The 13488-nt window shown below is 36.3% G+C and overlaps 1 protein-coding gene across 1 annotated transcript in view; it reads right to left on the bottom strand.

The window, feature by feature from the left end:
- Positions 1-13283, bottom strand: part of eif3hb (eukaryotic translation initiation factor 3, subunit H, b) — a 46485-nt gene extending 33202 nt beyond the window's left edge. Inside the window, 1 exon segment of the mRNA XM_016441856.1 lies at positions 13132-13283. Within this exon segment, the coding sequence (XP_016297342.1) occupies positions 13132-13282 (151 nt within the window). The 5' untranslated portion in view covers position 13283.
- Between the last annotated feature and the right edge of the window lie 205 nt (positions 13284-13488).

Raw genomic sequence — 13488 nt, forward strand, 5'->3', positions numbered from 1 at the left:
AATGGCTGCAATATAACAAAGAGTGAAAAATTGAAGGGGGTCTGAATACTTTCCGTACCCACTGTATGTGACACGCTGTAGCATAGCAGGAAGTTGCAATGAGCCAACTGAAAGCAAGAAAAAGAAATATAATTTTTTTTGTTCGGTATTTTTAAAATCACAAAGCCTTTCAAGATGGCAATTTTATCATGCAATTTAAACAATAAATGACATCAGTGGCTAAGAAGTTATGAGAATACTTTTAGAATATTTTTGTTTTCTTTGCACACAAAAAGTATTCTCGTAGCTTCGTAACATTACGTTTGAACCACTGATGCCACATGGACTTTTAACGATGTTTCAGGGCCAGGAACGTGTCAGTTGTCAGAGAGCTCTCGGATTTAATAAAAAATATCTTAATTTGTGTTCTGAAGATGAACGAAGGTCTTACAGGTTTGGAACGACATGAGGGTGAGTAATTAATGACAGAATTTTCATTTTTGGTTAAACTATCCCTTTAAATATATCAACGTTATAATAAATACGCCCTGATAATTCAATAAAATAAATAATTTTGTCCAAAAAAAGTCTGGAATCTTTAGAGGGCATTTCCTCAAACCTTTATTATAGCCACTATTTAAATGATAATATATTGATGACGTCTGAAGTAGAAACTTAATAATTGGATAATAAGAAAACTTCTAGGTTAAAACGTCTCAAAATGATAGAGCAGGTCACATTTAGCAAATTTATTTAACATTTTAAGAACTTTTTCAACTTGAAACCAGCATACAGGGCACTGCATCACTCCGATTATCCCCAACTCACACCGTCACCTCTTGTCCTCAATTCTCTCTCAGGCGCTCACCTTTGTCTCGGTTGCCGTGCCTACCAGCTGCACGGAGTGGGGGATGCGGAGGAGGAGAATGAGAAGGTGGTGTCGGGCAAGATGCGAGTCATTAGCAGCATTAGCGTTTTCATCCACTTTGTCGCTGCTGTGCGAAACAAACCCTTTTAGTATCCCACACAACACCACCTCCACTTTACCACACAGAGTTCCGGCATTGCTCTCCACTCAGGAGTCTGCGTGAAGGATGGAGCCAACCCAGTGTGTGCCCGACACAGATAACTTTATCTCCCGACACAGACATGCGCACCCATTGAAACGCTCAAATCCCAAGCCTGCCAAACACCTTGGCCTAGACATCTCCTTACTCTCGCCGAAGCCACGCAAATGCAAGAGGTGAGACATCAATTTGGGCACTATGTGAATAACACTTGTGCAGGGATCGGGAACTGCTGCAGAGGCAAGCTGTGAGCGCTTCATGCACCCATGCACAACCCCCCCGCCCATGCGCAAAACAAACTAATATGTCGTCCAACACGAGGAGGCCAAGGGTACAAAGTCTAATCTGATAAACAGAGCCCACAAGGAGAGAGGTAGAAGTCAATTCTGTGACCTCACCTTTACACTTTACTACTAGTTATACATGCAAAAAAAAAAAAACACATGAAAGTGAATCAGAAAAACTTACTGAAAGTATAATCTCTCATGTAATCACCCAATCATTGTTTGATGGAGAATCAACTCCCCAAAAAAAGTAAATTCCTTGACTTTGGATAGCAAAGGAATCGACCACCATTCATTCAAGGAATCTTCCAGCGTCATAGTTTTCTTGATGTTATATTAATGCATTAAATACTCATTTGTATTTTTATGGTTACCCTAATTTGTGTTCACAATCATTAAACTAATTATAAAATCTAACTAATCACAAATGATAAAAACACTGCAAACAAGAATAATCACATCAATAAGTGTATATTATTGTATGTATTTTTTATACTTGTATTGTACTATATTTATTATTTGTAGTATCTTGAATTCTCCTGTCCAAGAAGCTTTTTGTGCTTTTTTAAAATTAATTAAACAATGTGTTACTTCTCTGTCGTTTATTTCTGAAATAAATATTTGACGAAGACTGTTTCTCGGGAATTTTGCCTCTATAAAATTAGATATTGGCAACACTAAGTAGCAACGTTGATAGGCTACTCAAGATAATGACATCTCTAAACTGGACTAATTTGAACAGTCATGTTATAATAAAGGGAATTTAAGGCTTTGTTTTGGAAATAAAAAATAAATGTGTAATAATGACTGCAATCTTGTATTCTATTCTTGATCCTGTTCTGATGAAAGTGTACATGTATACAGTATGTGATGTAAATTCAGTCAAAAAGTCCTTTCCATTGACACCTATGATAGGTGCAGAGTTGAGGTCAACTACAAAAATCCTGGATTCAAACACCCCTAGTTTAAACCGCAAAAAGACGTAGATAAAACAGCTTATGAACAACATGTCACCTGATGTTACATTTACCTCAGGAAAGTTAGTTAGTTAGTTGTTTGTTAGTTAGATAGTTGTTAGTTAGTTAGTTAGTTAGTTAGTTAGTTAGTTAGGAAAAATGAACTTTGGATTAGCTACAATATAATCACTAAAATCGTAAATATATTATTATTATTATTATTAAATACATGAACTATATTCTATATACATTATTTTAAACTAATCTGTTAGTGGTAATTTAATTAAAAAATTGTCAGAAAAAAAGGTTGGAATCTTAAGAGGGCATTTTCTCAAAAACAATTGTGAGTCACTATTTAAATGATTATATGTTGAACATGTCATAAGTAGAAACATAGTAAAAGTATAATTAGAAAACTTAGACTAAACCTAATAAACCTAACATGCGTTTATGGGTCAAAAAGACTCAAAATGATAGAGCAGGTCACAGGTAACAGGTACGTATCGGGAAAAGTTGTAAAGGTGCATACTGAATGCTACAACGGCCCCCCGACTGCGCAAAACAAATAATATGTTGTCCGAAGCGAGGGGGCCGCAGGTGCAGCGGCTAATATGATATGCCGAGCCCACGAGAAGAGGCAGAAGTCATTTCTGTGATGCTGACTGCCTAATGAAAACAAATCACAGGAAATAAACACTAGTCAATGAATGATGCGCAATAACGCAGGCTGAAATATGCTAATGGAAGTATCAAAATATGTCTTAGGGCGAAATTTTCAAATGGAAATGGACATGAGCGCAGTCTTTCGTGCCATTAGTGGACAAACATACCCAAACAAAGATGCTTTCCACTGACCCTGACCTGAATTAGGTTCGCCTCGGGATGAGATGCAGACCGGCTTGCGAGACGGAACGGGACGGGCCTTCCGGGCACTCATTACTGTCCTAGAACTATCCTCCAGGAAAAGACGGAGAAGACATGGGGAGAAGTGAGGGAGAAAAAAGGAGGAGTAGCGGAAAGTTGCTGGAGGGGGGGGGGGATGAAAAATAAGGGTTTGTTATGGTGGAGACAAGCTGTGGAGCAATGTATTTCAAAGCAAATATTTCTGGGCTCGTGCTGGGAGAGCGAGGGTGGTGAACGGTGCCCAGGGGGCAGTGAAGCGGCACTCGCCTGATCTGATCTAACCGGAGATTAACCGTGGCTCTAATCCTCGCCACGGACTGCGGCAGAGACGTGACGGGCCGCGCTCCACCCTCGACAGGGCAAATGACAGAGCTGCATGATCTCGCTCTGATGAGCAAAAACTCATTAGGCAGTGCTGTAAACTTCACAACACTGCTTATCGTCCCTGCAAGCGACACTTAACCTTGCCCACTTTGAGACAACAAGTGAGTGCATGCAATGGGGTATTCAGGCGGACTGCACATTTGGGATGTCAGCTCAACAGGAAGGGCTCCAAAACAGGGTTTGTGTACACTAGAAGACAGATATGTAAGAGATGGCTTCTTTTTTCAGAATTCAGCTAGTTATGAAACAGCTTTAGAGAAGAAGTGCTGGTTAAACATGAAAATAGGATACATGACGGAAACATGGACCATTCCATTAAGGAAACAAAAATGTTAAGCATTAATTTTGTGTACATTACTGCTCTAAAGTTTGGGGTTGGTAAGACTTTTAAAACATTTCATCAGAATTTAAAACAACAGTTTTCTATTTTATTATATTTCAAAATGCAATTTAGACGCAAAGCTGACTTTTCAGCAGTCTCCAATGTCACATGATCCTTCAAAAATCATTCTAATATGCTGATTTGCTGCTAAAGAAACTTATAACTTAGAATTTCTTATTATTATAAATGTTAAAAGCAGTTGTGCTGCTTAATATTTTTATGGAAACAATGATAGATTTTTTCAGGATTCTTTGATGAATAGAAAGTTCAAAGGAACAGGATTTTTGAAGTACAAATCTTTTGTTACATTATAAATGTATTTACTGTCACTTTTTAACCGCACTTTTAATGCATCCTTAGTCAAAAAGTATTAATTTGTTTACAAAAAAAATAAAAAATTACTGACCCCAAACTTTTGAATAGTAGTATATATATAATGGCAAAATTACTTCTAAATTTGTTTACAGTTTATTAGGAACAAAAACTACATCCAATTAAAAGTGTGAAGACGTTGTATGGTTGTGCTCACATGGACGACCTGAGTTTGAACCTAATTTGTGAGAGACAGCAGATCAGTTGCTAATATGAATAAGTCACAATAGTCAGCTTGTCATCCAGCAACTGACTAGTCAATTAGTGAAGTTAACTAGTTAATCTACACTTTTTTTCCCACAGCAAAGCTTTCATTAACATACTTAGCTTTAACTTTCGGACAGTTTGCATGGTAAGCCCTCTCTGAGAAGTTGTTTCTTTAAATTCATCTCCTTCAAAGCATCAAATTAAAAAAAAATAATAATAATCAAGACCACTGTATACTGTCTACCTGGTTTTGAATGCAAAAGCACGACTAATAAGCACAATTAATGCCGCCTAAGAAGCCCGACTGATCCGGATCAGCTGAACCCAAAACCGGCATAATTATACAGTGCTCGCTTAAGACCAATTAATCAACTAGTCGATTTTGAAAGTATGTAGATCTCCATATTCCTGCTTGCTAAGCAGCCACAAGAGACAAAACGAGCTTGCCAAAAAGTGGTCCAACAATAGGATTAACAATTTTGGATATTCAGCAAATACTATTTGGACAAATTAAATATGAAGAAGACTGCAATTCATGTGCTTGGCGATGTGACTGAGCAGGTGGCTGATGATACAGGTTGTTAAGATTTAGACTGTGCTGGCATGTGCCAGTGTCTGTTTCCTATGTTACACTACAGCTGTAGTCGAAAGACTGTGTGCCAGACAGGCTTAGACCAACCTGATTAATAAATTACTGCATTTAAATAATCAATGGTACGAGAGGCAGATATAGGCTTCATGACAGCTCCCCATCAATAGACCATCATTTTCTCTTCCTTTCAGTCACTTCTGCACACTCGCCTGAAAAATCATAAACCTGGATAGGCTGGTTTTAGCTGGTTTAATCTGGTTGCTTCAAACCAGCTGAAAAGCCCCATAACCTCTTTAAACCAGCAATCACGCAGGAGTAAATCAGCTTAGACTGGTTAAAGATGTTTTCAGCAGGGTCTGCAGTTATATAACATCAAATTCAGGAAAATGAAGAAGATAAAAAATAAAAATCACAGCCCGAGCACATTAGGATGCCGGGCACGGCACTTGACTGACGACATCCCTGAAAGCGTTCATTTTTCTTTGTCCGCACGCTGTTAACTGTGGCACACACTTCTCCTCCCCTCCTCTGTCACAAACCTGAAATCAACTTACAAATATATCACTCCTGCCATGGAGGTGAAGCCGTAATGCTCCGTTCATGTACAAAATACAAACTCACAAACAGCCTAAATGGATAATCCATTCTCAGTGCACCTCTGCCTGAAACCGAGTTAATCTACAAGATAATTTCCATAATGAATACTCAATTTTTCTGCCAGGAAATATGGGCTGCGGATTACCTCCAACAGCACAGAGCTGCAATTTTTAAGTCATACGCAGTTTTATTTATGCGTTTATCAGATAAAAACCCCCACCCAGTTGGAGTCACTGAGCTCACACACACACAGGCATTTTTGACAAGTCCCATACTGCCACCTACTGGTAAACAAAATGTCATCTTATTCTGCAAGGCTGGAAACCTAAAATGCTTCCTTTGCAGATAATTTGTGTAGATGTGAAGGCTGCATCCAATCATTATATATAAATTATTATTTTTATATTCATATTTCTTAAATATTCACTACAGTTATTGACAGACAGACAGACAGATAGATAGATAGACAGATAGATAGATAGATAGATAGATAGATAGATAGATAGATAGATAGATGAAAATTCAGCTTTGCCATCAAAGGAATACATTACATTTAAAATATATTAAAATAGAAAACCGTTCCTTTAAATTTGAATAATACTTCACAATATTACTGTTTTTACTGTATTTTAATCAAATAAATGCAGCCTCAATGAGTATAAGAGAATTCTCTCAAAAACATTTTCAAAATCTTACAGATGCCAAAATTGATGGTAGTGTATATTTATAAAATACATATAATAATAATAATAATCATCATCATCATCATCCATTTTTATATACACACAACAAGCAAAAAATGTTCTTCTAAATAATTCCATGCAAATCTACAGTCTTTGGTCTAACCAGCGAATATGTTCTGACTGGCTGTAATTGTGTAGTGTCACACAGCATTTTCACTTTCAGTGTGGAGACTGACAAATTACTTGATATTGGAAATGTATCGTGTCGCACCTGGTTAGGACACGGTGTAAAGCTCAGTTGAATTTGTTCTAGATCATTAAACATGACTTTATGGTGCCTCGGAAGTCTGTCTGCTGAGGTACTTTCATACAGAAACGCTGTAGATAGATAGATAGATAGATAGATAGATAGATAGATGAAAATTCAGCTTTGCCATCAAAGGAATACATTACATTTAAAATATATTAAAATAGAAAACCGTTCCTTTAAATTTGAATAATACTTCACAATATTACTGTTTTTACTGTATTTTAATCAAATAAATGCAGCCTCAATGAGTATAAGAGAATTCTCTCAAAAACATTTTCAAAATCTTACAGATGCCAAAATTGATGGTAGTGTATATTTATAAAATACATATAATAATAATAATAATCATCATCATCATCATCCATTTTTATATACACACAACAAGCAAAAAATGTTCTTCTAAATAATTCCATGCAAATCTACAGTCTTTGGTCTAACCAGCGAATATGTTCTGACTGGCTGTAATTGTGTAGTGTCACACAGCATTTTCACTTTCAGTGTGGAGACTGACAAATTACTTGATATTGGAAATGTATCGTGTCGCACCTGGTTAGGACACGGTGTAAAGCTCAGTTGAATTTGTTCTAGATCATTAAACATGACTTTATGGTGCCTCGGAAGTCTGTCTGCTGAGGTACTTTCATACAGAAACGCTGTCTGTTCAGTAACAGACTGACTGTAGGACCCCCAACTCTCCACATTTTTAATGTCTCGCTTCTCAAACAAACCTAATTCTACTGATTAACCCATTAGTAGATGCTGTGTGACCTGAATTATGTGCATCAAATAAGGGGGACATACAAAATGTGCAGTATTAGGAGCCACCGGGTCCAAAATTTAGAAGTACTGCCCAATGATAATGAGACATTTGAATAAGTGCCATCCACGGGCATGACTGGGCAGAAATTTTGTAAATGTGAAGGGAAAATCCAAATGTTGCTAGCAGACTGTAATGTTTATTAATACTACTGATACATTCTTGCGGTAAAACAGGAAAGGAAACAGCAAAATGGATACACAACGAGGTTGAAAGCACTAAGGGAAAAGACAAAACACACAGCATGACAATGTATGATGATGCAATCATGTGGGACAGGGGTTGAGTTAACAGCTGGTGTTATCTCATTGACTGCTTCAGCGCCGACCTGGAACACGATGAAAAGACACATCTTGTTACAGCAAAAAAAAACAACACAAAACGCACAACAACAGTTCAACACAGCAATAAACATTTAAATATGTATGTGTAAATTTAATTAACCCTGACAAACACACAAAGACTCATTATACCAGCTGTTAAAGAAACCTCTGCCTACTATGTACTGTTACACTGGTGCATAGAAATGACAAAAATTAAATATCATTCTTGCTTGTGCACATTTAGTGGAAAAGAGTATGTTACTTTTATATAATGAATCTAATTGGCTATGCAATGGCTGCTTGGAAGAATATTATGAGAAAAAACTTATTTAAATACAATTTCTACTCTTTTAAATATTAAAATAGAAACTGAATATTGCCAAAAGGCTAAAAAAAATGAGACTGGTGACCATGTGAAATCAACAAAACAGTGAGTAAGTAGTACAGACAGGCAGATTAGAAAATAACAGCTAAAACATTTGTAACAAACTGATTGAAAGGCTGAGACCGAGAGGAACGGTGCGGTTCACGATTAGTTTGGATTCAGTGCAGTAAACACCATTTAAGAGGAGTTTATAACAGTTAGTCTGCCTATAGCAGCAGGGGCTGAAGCCTCTCAGGCTGAAGCCATAGAAACAAACTCTAAAACAACACCAACAGCAGTAGACAATTTCATATGCTGCCAACATTTGAGTTTTCCATTCACGTTCACAAATTTCTACAGAATCATGCCCGTGAAATCAAATCATAGCTGTGTCAAAGTATGAACACAGAAACAATACCCTGAGGTGATGTCATGCACATTACCATAACATTAGTGCGACTTGCGCAATTCTACTACACAACAAAACTTTAGTTTTAGATTAGCCTAACATTACACAACTATATTATTGCATAATACTTTTTTAAAAAGGTACCATGGTATTTTGATAATTTTTTTGGACATTTCCATAGTAATGTTTTTTGGCCAGGGATCATGTTAATTCCACAGCATTTTTAGGCATCTTGGATTAACATCGTTTAAAGGTTTGGAAGGTTTTGTTAATATTTTTCTCTTTTTTAACTTTAGTAAAAGTCTCTTATGGTCAGCAAGGCTGCATTTGTTTGATATGCAATATAGTTAAAACACAGATATTGTGAAATATTATTAGAATTTAAAAATATATCTTATCTGTTGTAATATATTTTAAAATCTAATTTATTCCTGTGATGTCAAAAATAAAATGTCATTATACCAGTCTTCAGTGTCACATGAACCTTCAGAAATCTAATATGCTGATTTGGTGCTCAAGAAATGTTGATAAATTATCATTGTTTATAAACAGTTGTGCTGCTTAATATTTTTGTGGAAATTGTGATACATTTTTTTCAGGATTCTTTGATGAATATAAAGTTCAAAATAATGGCATTTATTTGACACAAATGCTTTGTAACATCATTAATGCATTTGTCACGTTTGATCAATTTAATGCATACTTGCTAAATAAAAATTTATTTTTTCTTTGTAAAAAAAATAAAAAATCCTACTGACCCCAAACTTTTAAACAGTAGTGCAAATATTAAAAAAAAAAACTATTATAAATATTAATATATCACTCTACATTTTGTAAGGAAAAGTATTTACTGTTTATTTAATGTAAATTTAATGTACACTGAGAATTTTTTACGCCAATACGAAACAGAACAAATAAAATAACCTGTGATAGGAAAAAGTATTTACATTTTTAACATTACTTTAAAAATTCTTCAGCTTGAGGTTGAATCTGGAGGTGTATTTAGATGTTGCATTGGTTACAATGTGCATTGGCAAATCTAAAATCACACTTTACAAGATGCACAAAAAGCAAAAACATTCATTAACGCGGATTTAAGAAATATGCAGAGCTGAATCTAATGTTCTTTTTTATTGTCTGTTTGAGACTCTGAAATGGAAGGTCACAGACAAAGCTTATCTCGACTGGGACGGTCTGTTTGTATTACGCTCTTTAGGTGTTCCTCCCTCCTGTTTCAGTCTCTCTAAAGCAAACCTGCACTCCTCCATCAGATAAGACTCAATCCAACCACCTGAAAGACTTCTGCTCTGTTTGAGGCAGTCAAACACCAGGTAAAAATAGAGTGAAGTGATGGAAGTCACCTCAGGTCACTGGCAGGTTTTCATAATGGACAAAAATGAAAACGACCATGGAAAAAAACACTCACAAGGAGGTAAAGAACTGCGGCCGAACTCACCTTTTAAAACTCTAGTAATAAATAAAGCAATTGCCTCGCAGGAAAAAACAAGCAAAGGAGTCGCGACTGCTCATTAAAGAGTGAATTTACACCTTTCTGCAGCCTGTACAGTTCAAGGATCCTTGCTTTGCATATGAAGGGTGTTTAAATATCCATTAGACGCCATAATTTGTCAGGCACAGCCCTACAGGCTAAAGAAAGGGAGAAAAACATGCCGTGATGGGAAGGGTGGGAGAGGTTCACCCAAACACACATTGTCATATGTACACTCCCTGTAGCAGAGGAGGAGAATAAATTAACCGTGAGGATACCACAGGCAGTGTCAGAGTCACTGAGTTAATATATACTTGGAGATGCGATGCACTACGCTTGAGGCTGAATGCTTCTCATTTAGAATTAGTACTAACTCAACTCTTCTTGATAAATGCATCGGAAGTCAAGTCATTACAGTCAGTCGTGGATTCAAGGGTGCTCATGTTAACAGACTCAAATATATATTTTTAAATTAAAAAAAAAATTTTTTTAAGAAACTCCTACACAGGAGTTACTGTTAGGGGTAGACAGTATGACCAAAATGGCATGAATAATTTTATCACAGTAAGAGTAAACAGTGTGTATCTTTTATTATATATATAAATAAATTACACACACACATATATTGTTCTTTCTATTATTTTTATCATTAATATTTATAATATTTTACATCATGAAGTACTGTATTTTTATTCTAGTGACTAAGTGAATAATTACATAGCAAGATGTTTTAATATTATTATGAATATTGTTATTAGTATAAAAAAAATCTGTAGTATTTTCTATAAATAATAAGTTTAATGTTACATATAGTGCATAGTCATGTAGTATGCATATTTTTATTCTAGTGACTAAAATACTTTAATATTTAATTTTAAACTTCATTGACGCACACCAAAAGGCAAGATTACCCAGATGACATAAATTATAAATGGCCACGGTTGTTGCTGTTTTTTTCCAGATTTTTTATATCATGCCATCTCACGGTATAAACAGTATAACAAAATATTTTCTATCATTGTGGTATATACGGTCATATCACCCCAGCCCTATTTTGGTGGCCCACAAAACAACACCCTACCCTAGTTAATTTTTGGTTCCTTTGCTGCCTCCATTTCTGAGCCTCTACAGCCCATTACACTTTTAATAATGCAACCCTGCCTCAGTCTCCCTCCCTTGATGCACAGCCATCTCACCAGCTACACCTGTGATCTCACAAGCTGTAAAAGCAAATAAACAACTCACAGTCCTTCGCTCTGCACTGAAAGCAGCCCATTCTCACTTCTCTCCAGACCGAGCTTGATGAGGCATTCTGGCTAGCGCTCTCTGGAGAAGCCCTATAAAAGCTGAGCTGCAAACCTTTGCTCCGATACAGGTTTCTGTTGAATTACACCGCAATTTACTTCACTGTTTACTAGCTCGACTATCGACGATGACGTTTCTCTGCCTTAGTGATCACTGACGAGCTGGCAGGTAGTAAACGGAGGCTGGCAGGCCAGACACAGCGCTGTGATAAAATAGAAAAGTTTACACTTCTAGAGGAGTTTAATGTGATGTAATGCAAGGACGAGCAATAAAAGTGCACATTTCCTGGTTTAATTGACATAAATGTTGCTTAATTTAGATTTGCTGTGCATAACTGCATAAAACAACAGTAAATAAAACAATATATCAGAATTTTATAGTTGGTTAAACACCAATTTGAATAAAAGCATCATCTTATAACTTGAATAATATTTTAATTTGAATAATAGCATCAACATTTGTAAATTACCGTATATGAGAGACCCTTAAAGGGAAAGTTCACTCAAAAATGAAAATAGTCCATGTGACATCAGTGGTTCAACCTTAACTTTATGAAGCTACGAGAATACTTTTTGTGTGCTAAGAAAACAAAAACAATGACTTTATTCAACAATTTCTTCTCTGTTTAATAAAGTCGTAATTTTTGTTTGTTTGTTTGTTTGCACACAAAAAGTATTCTCGTAGCTTCATAAAATTACGGTTGAACCACTGATGTCACATGGACTATTTTAACGATGTCCTTACTACCTTTCTGGGCCTTGAACATGTCAGTTGCGTTGCTGTCTATGCAGGGTCAGAAAGCTCTCAGATTTCATCAATAATACCTTAATTTGTGTTCCGAAGATGAACAAAGGTCTTACGGGTTTGAAACGACATGAGGATGAGTAATTAATGACAGAATTTTCATTTTTGGGAGAACTATCCCTTTAAGCAATAATCGAAAATCTGCAGTCAGACACAAACGAGCCACATTCAAACCACTTTGGCTAACTGGTGAGTAGGGCAATGGCAGATCTGCAGTTAAAAATACAGGCTACAAGCACCAGGTTTGGTGGTTCAAATCTTTTCATGATGGGTAATACATCTACTTATTCACCTCCCTATTTTCTGTGTGTTTGCGCATACTGAAAAAGCTGAGAAAGACAAAGAAAAAAAGAATGAGAGAAAGAGCCCTGCATAATAACGGTGTGCTTCTAATCAAATGCCTGCTTATAAAATCAGAAATTTGTATCAGGCACAATTTAAGGCAGACCGATCTAAACTGCATTTGGAATAGCAGGATCACTATCTAGCAGTGAACACATTTATGTTGTGTGTATTCTCTATCTGCACTCCATCAGTGCTTAATGTAGCACATCTCAACATCCATGTCACTAAATCATTCGCTTTCTCCGCAAAGCAGCTTAAAATGATTATTTCAATACTTCTTCAGGGAGCGCAAAATATATTCAGTAAAGATTCCATTTCTGAGGAAGTCAACTGGGTGGCATCAGTGATGGGTATTACTTAGCGCACTGATACAATGAGAAGCAAAATGAAGCTAAATTTGATCTGTGGGTAAAATTCAAATAATCGAAACAGTTGCAACTATAATGATGGCAGATGGCCTACTTTACAAACTCTAACGCAAATGCCATTTAGAAAATGAATCCTGTCTGAATAGTACTAACAAATGATTAAGGCAATGAGCACAACTTTATTCCCTTACCTTCATCAAAGTCAGCATCGTCCTCTGTGTGTTGAGGGAAAGGGAAGCAGTTGGTGATCTCCAGCCTGTCCTCCACCACCAGCCCCAGCAGCACCCCCTGCACCAGCTCACTGCCTTGACCTTCCTCCTGGTAATGCTTGATGATCTTCATCACCACCTGAAACACAGAAACACAAACATGAACACTCACACTCGACTGAATTTCTGTTTTTCCATGATCTTCAAAACCTTTTTTGAGTGCTTAAAATATGCACATACACAAATTTCTTTAAGTAACTAATAAGTGAATTTATTTATTATTATTTATTGATACAAAAGTTTGAAATAATTAAGATGCTTTTATTGTTTTTGAAAGAG

The sequence above is a fragment of the Sinocyclocheilus anshuiensis genome, unplaced genomic scaffold, assembly GCF_001515605.1.
Source record: "Sinocyclocheilus anshuiensis isolate Anshui unplaced genomic scaffold, SAMN03320099.WGS_v1.1 scaffold195, whole genome shotgun sequence".
NCBI classification, from domain to species: Eukaryota; Metazoa; Chordata; class Actinopteri; order Cypriniformes; family Cyprinidae; genus Sinocyclocheilus; species Sinocyclocheilus anshuiensis.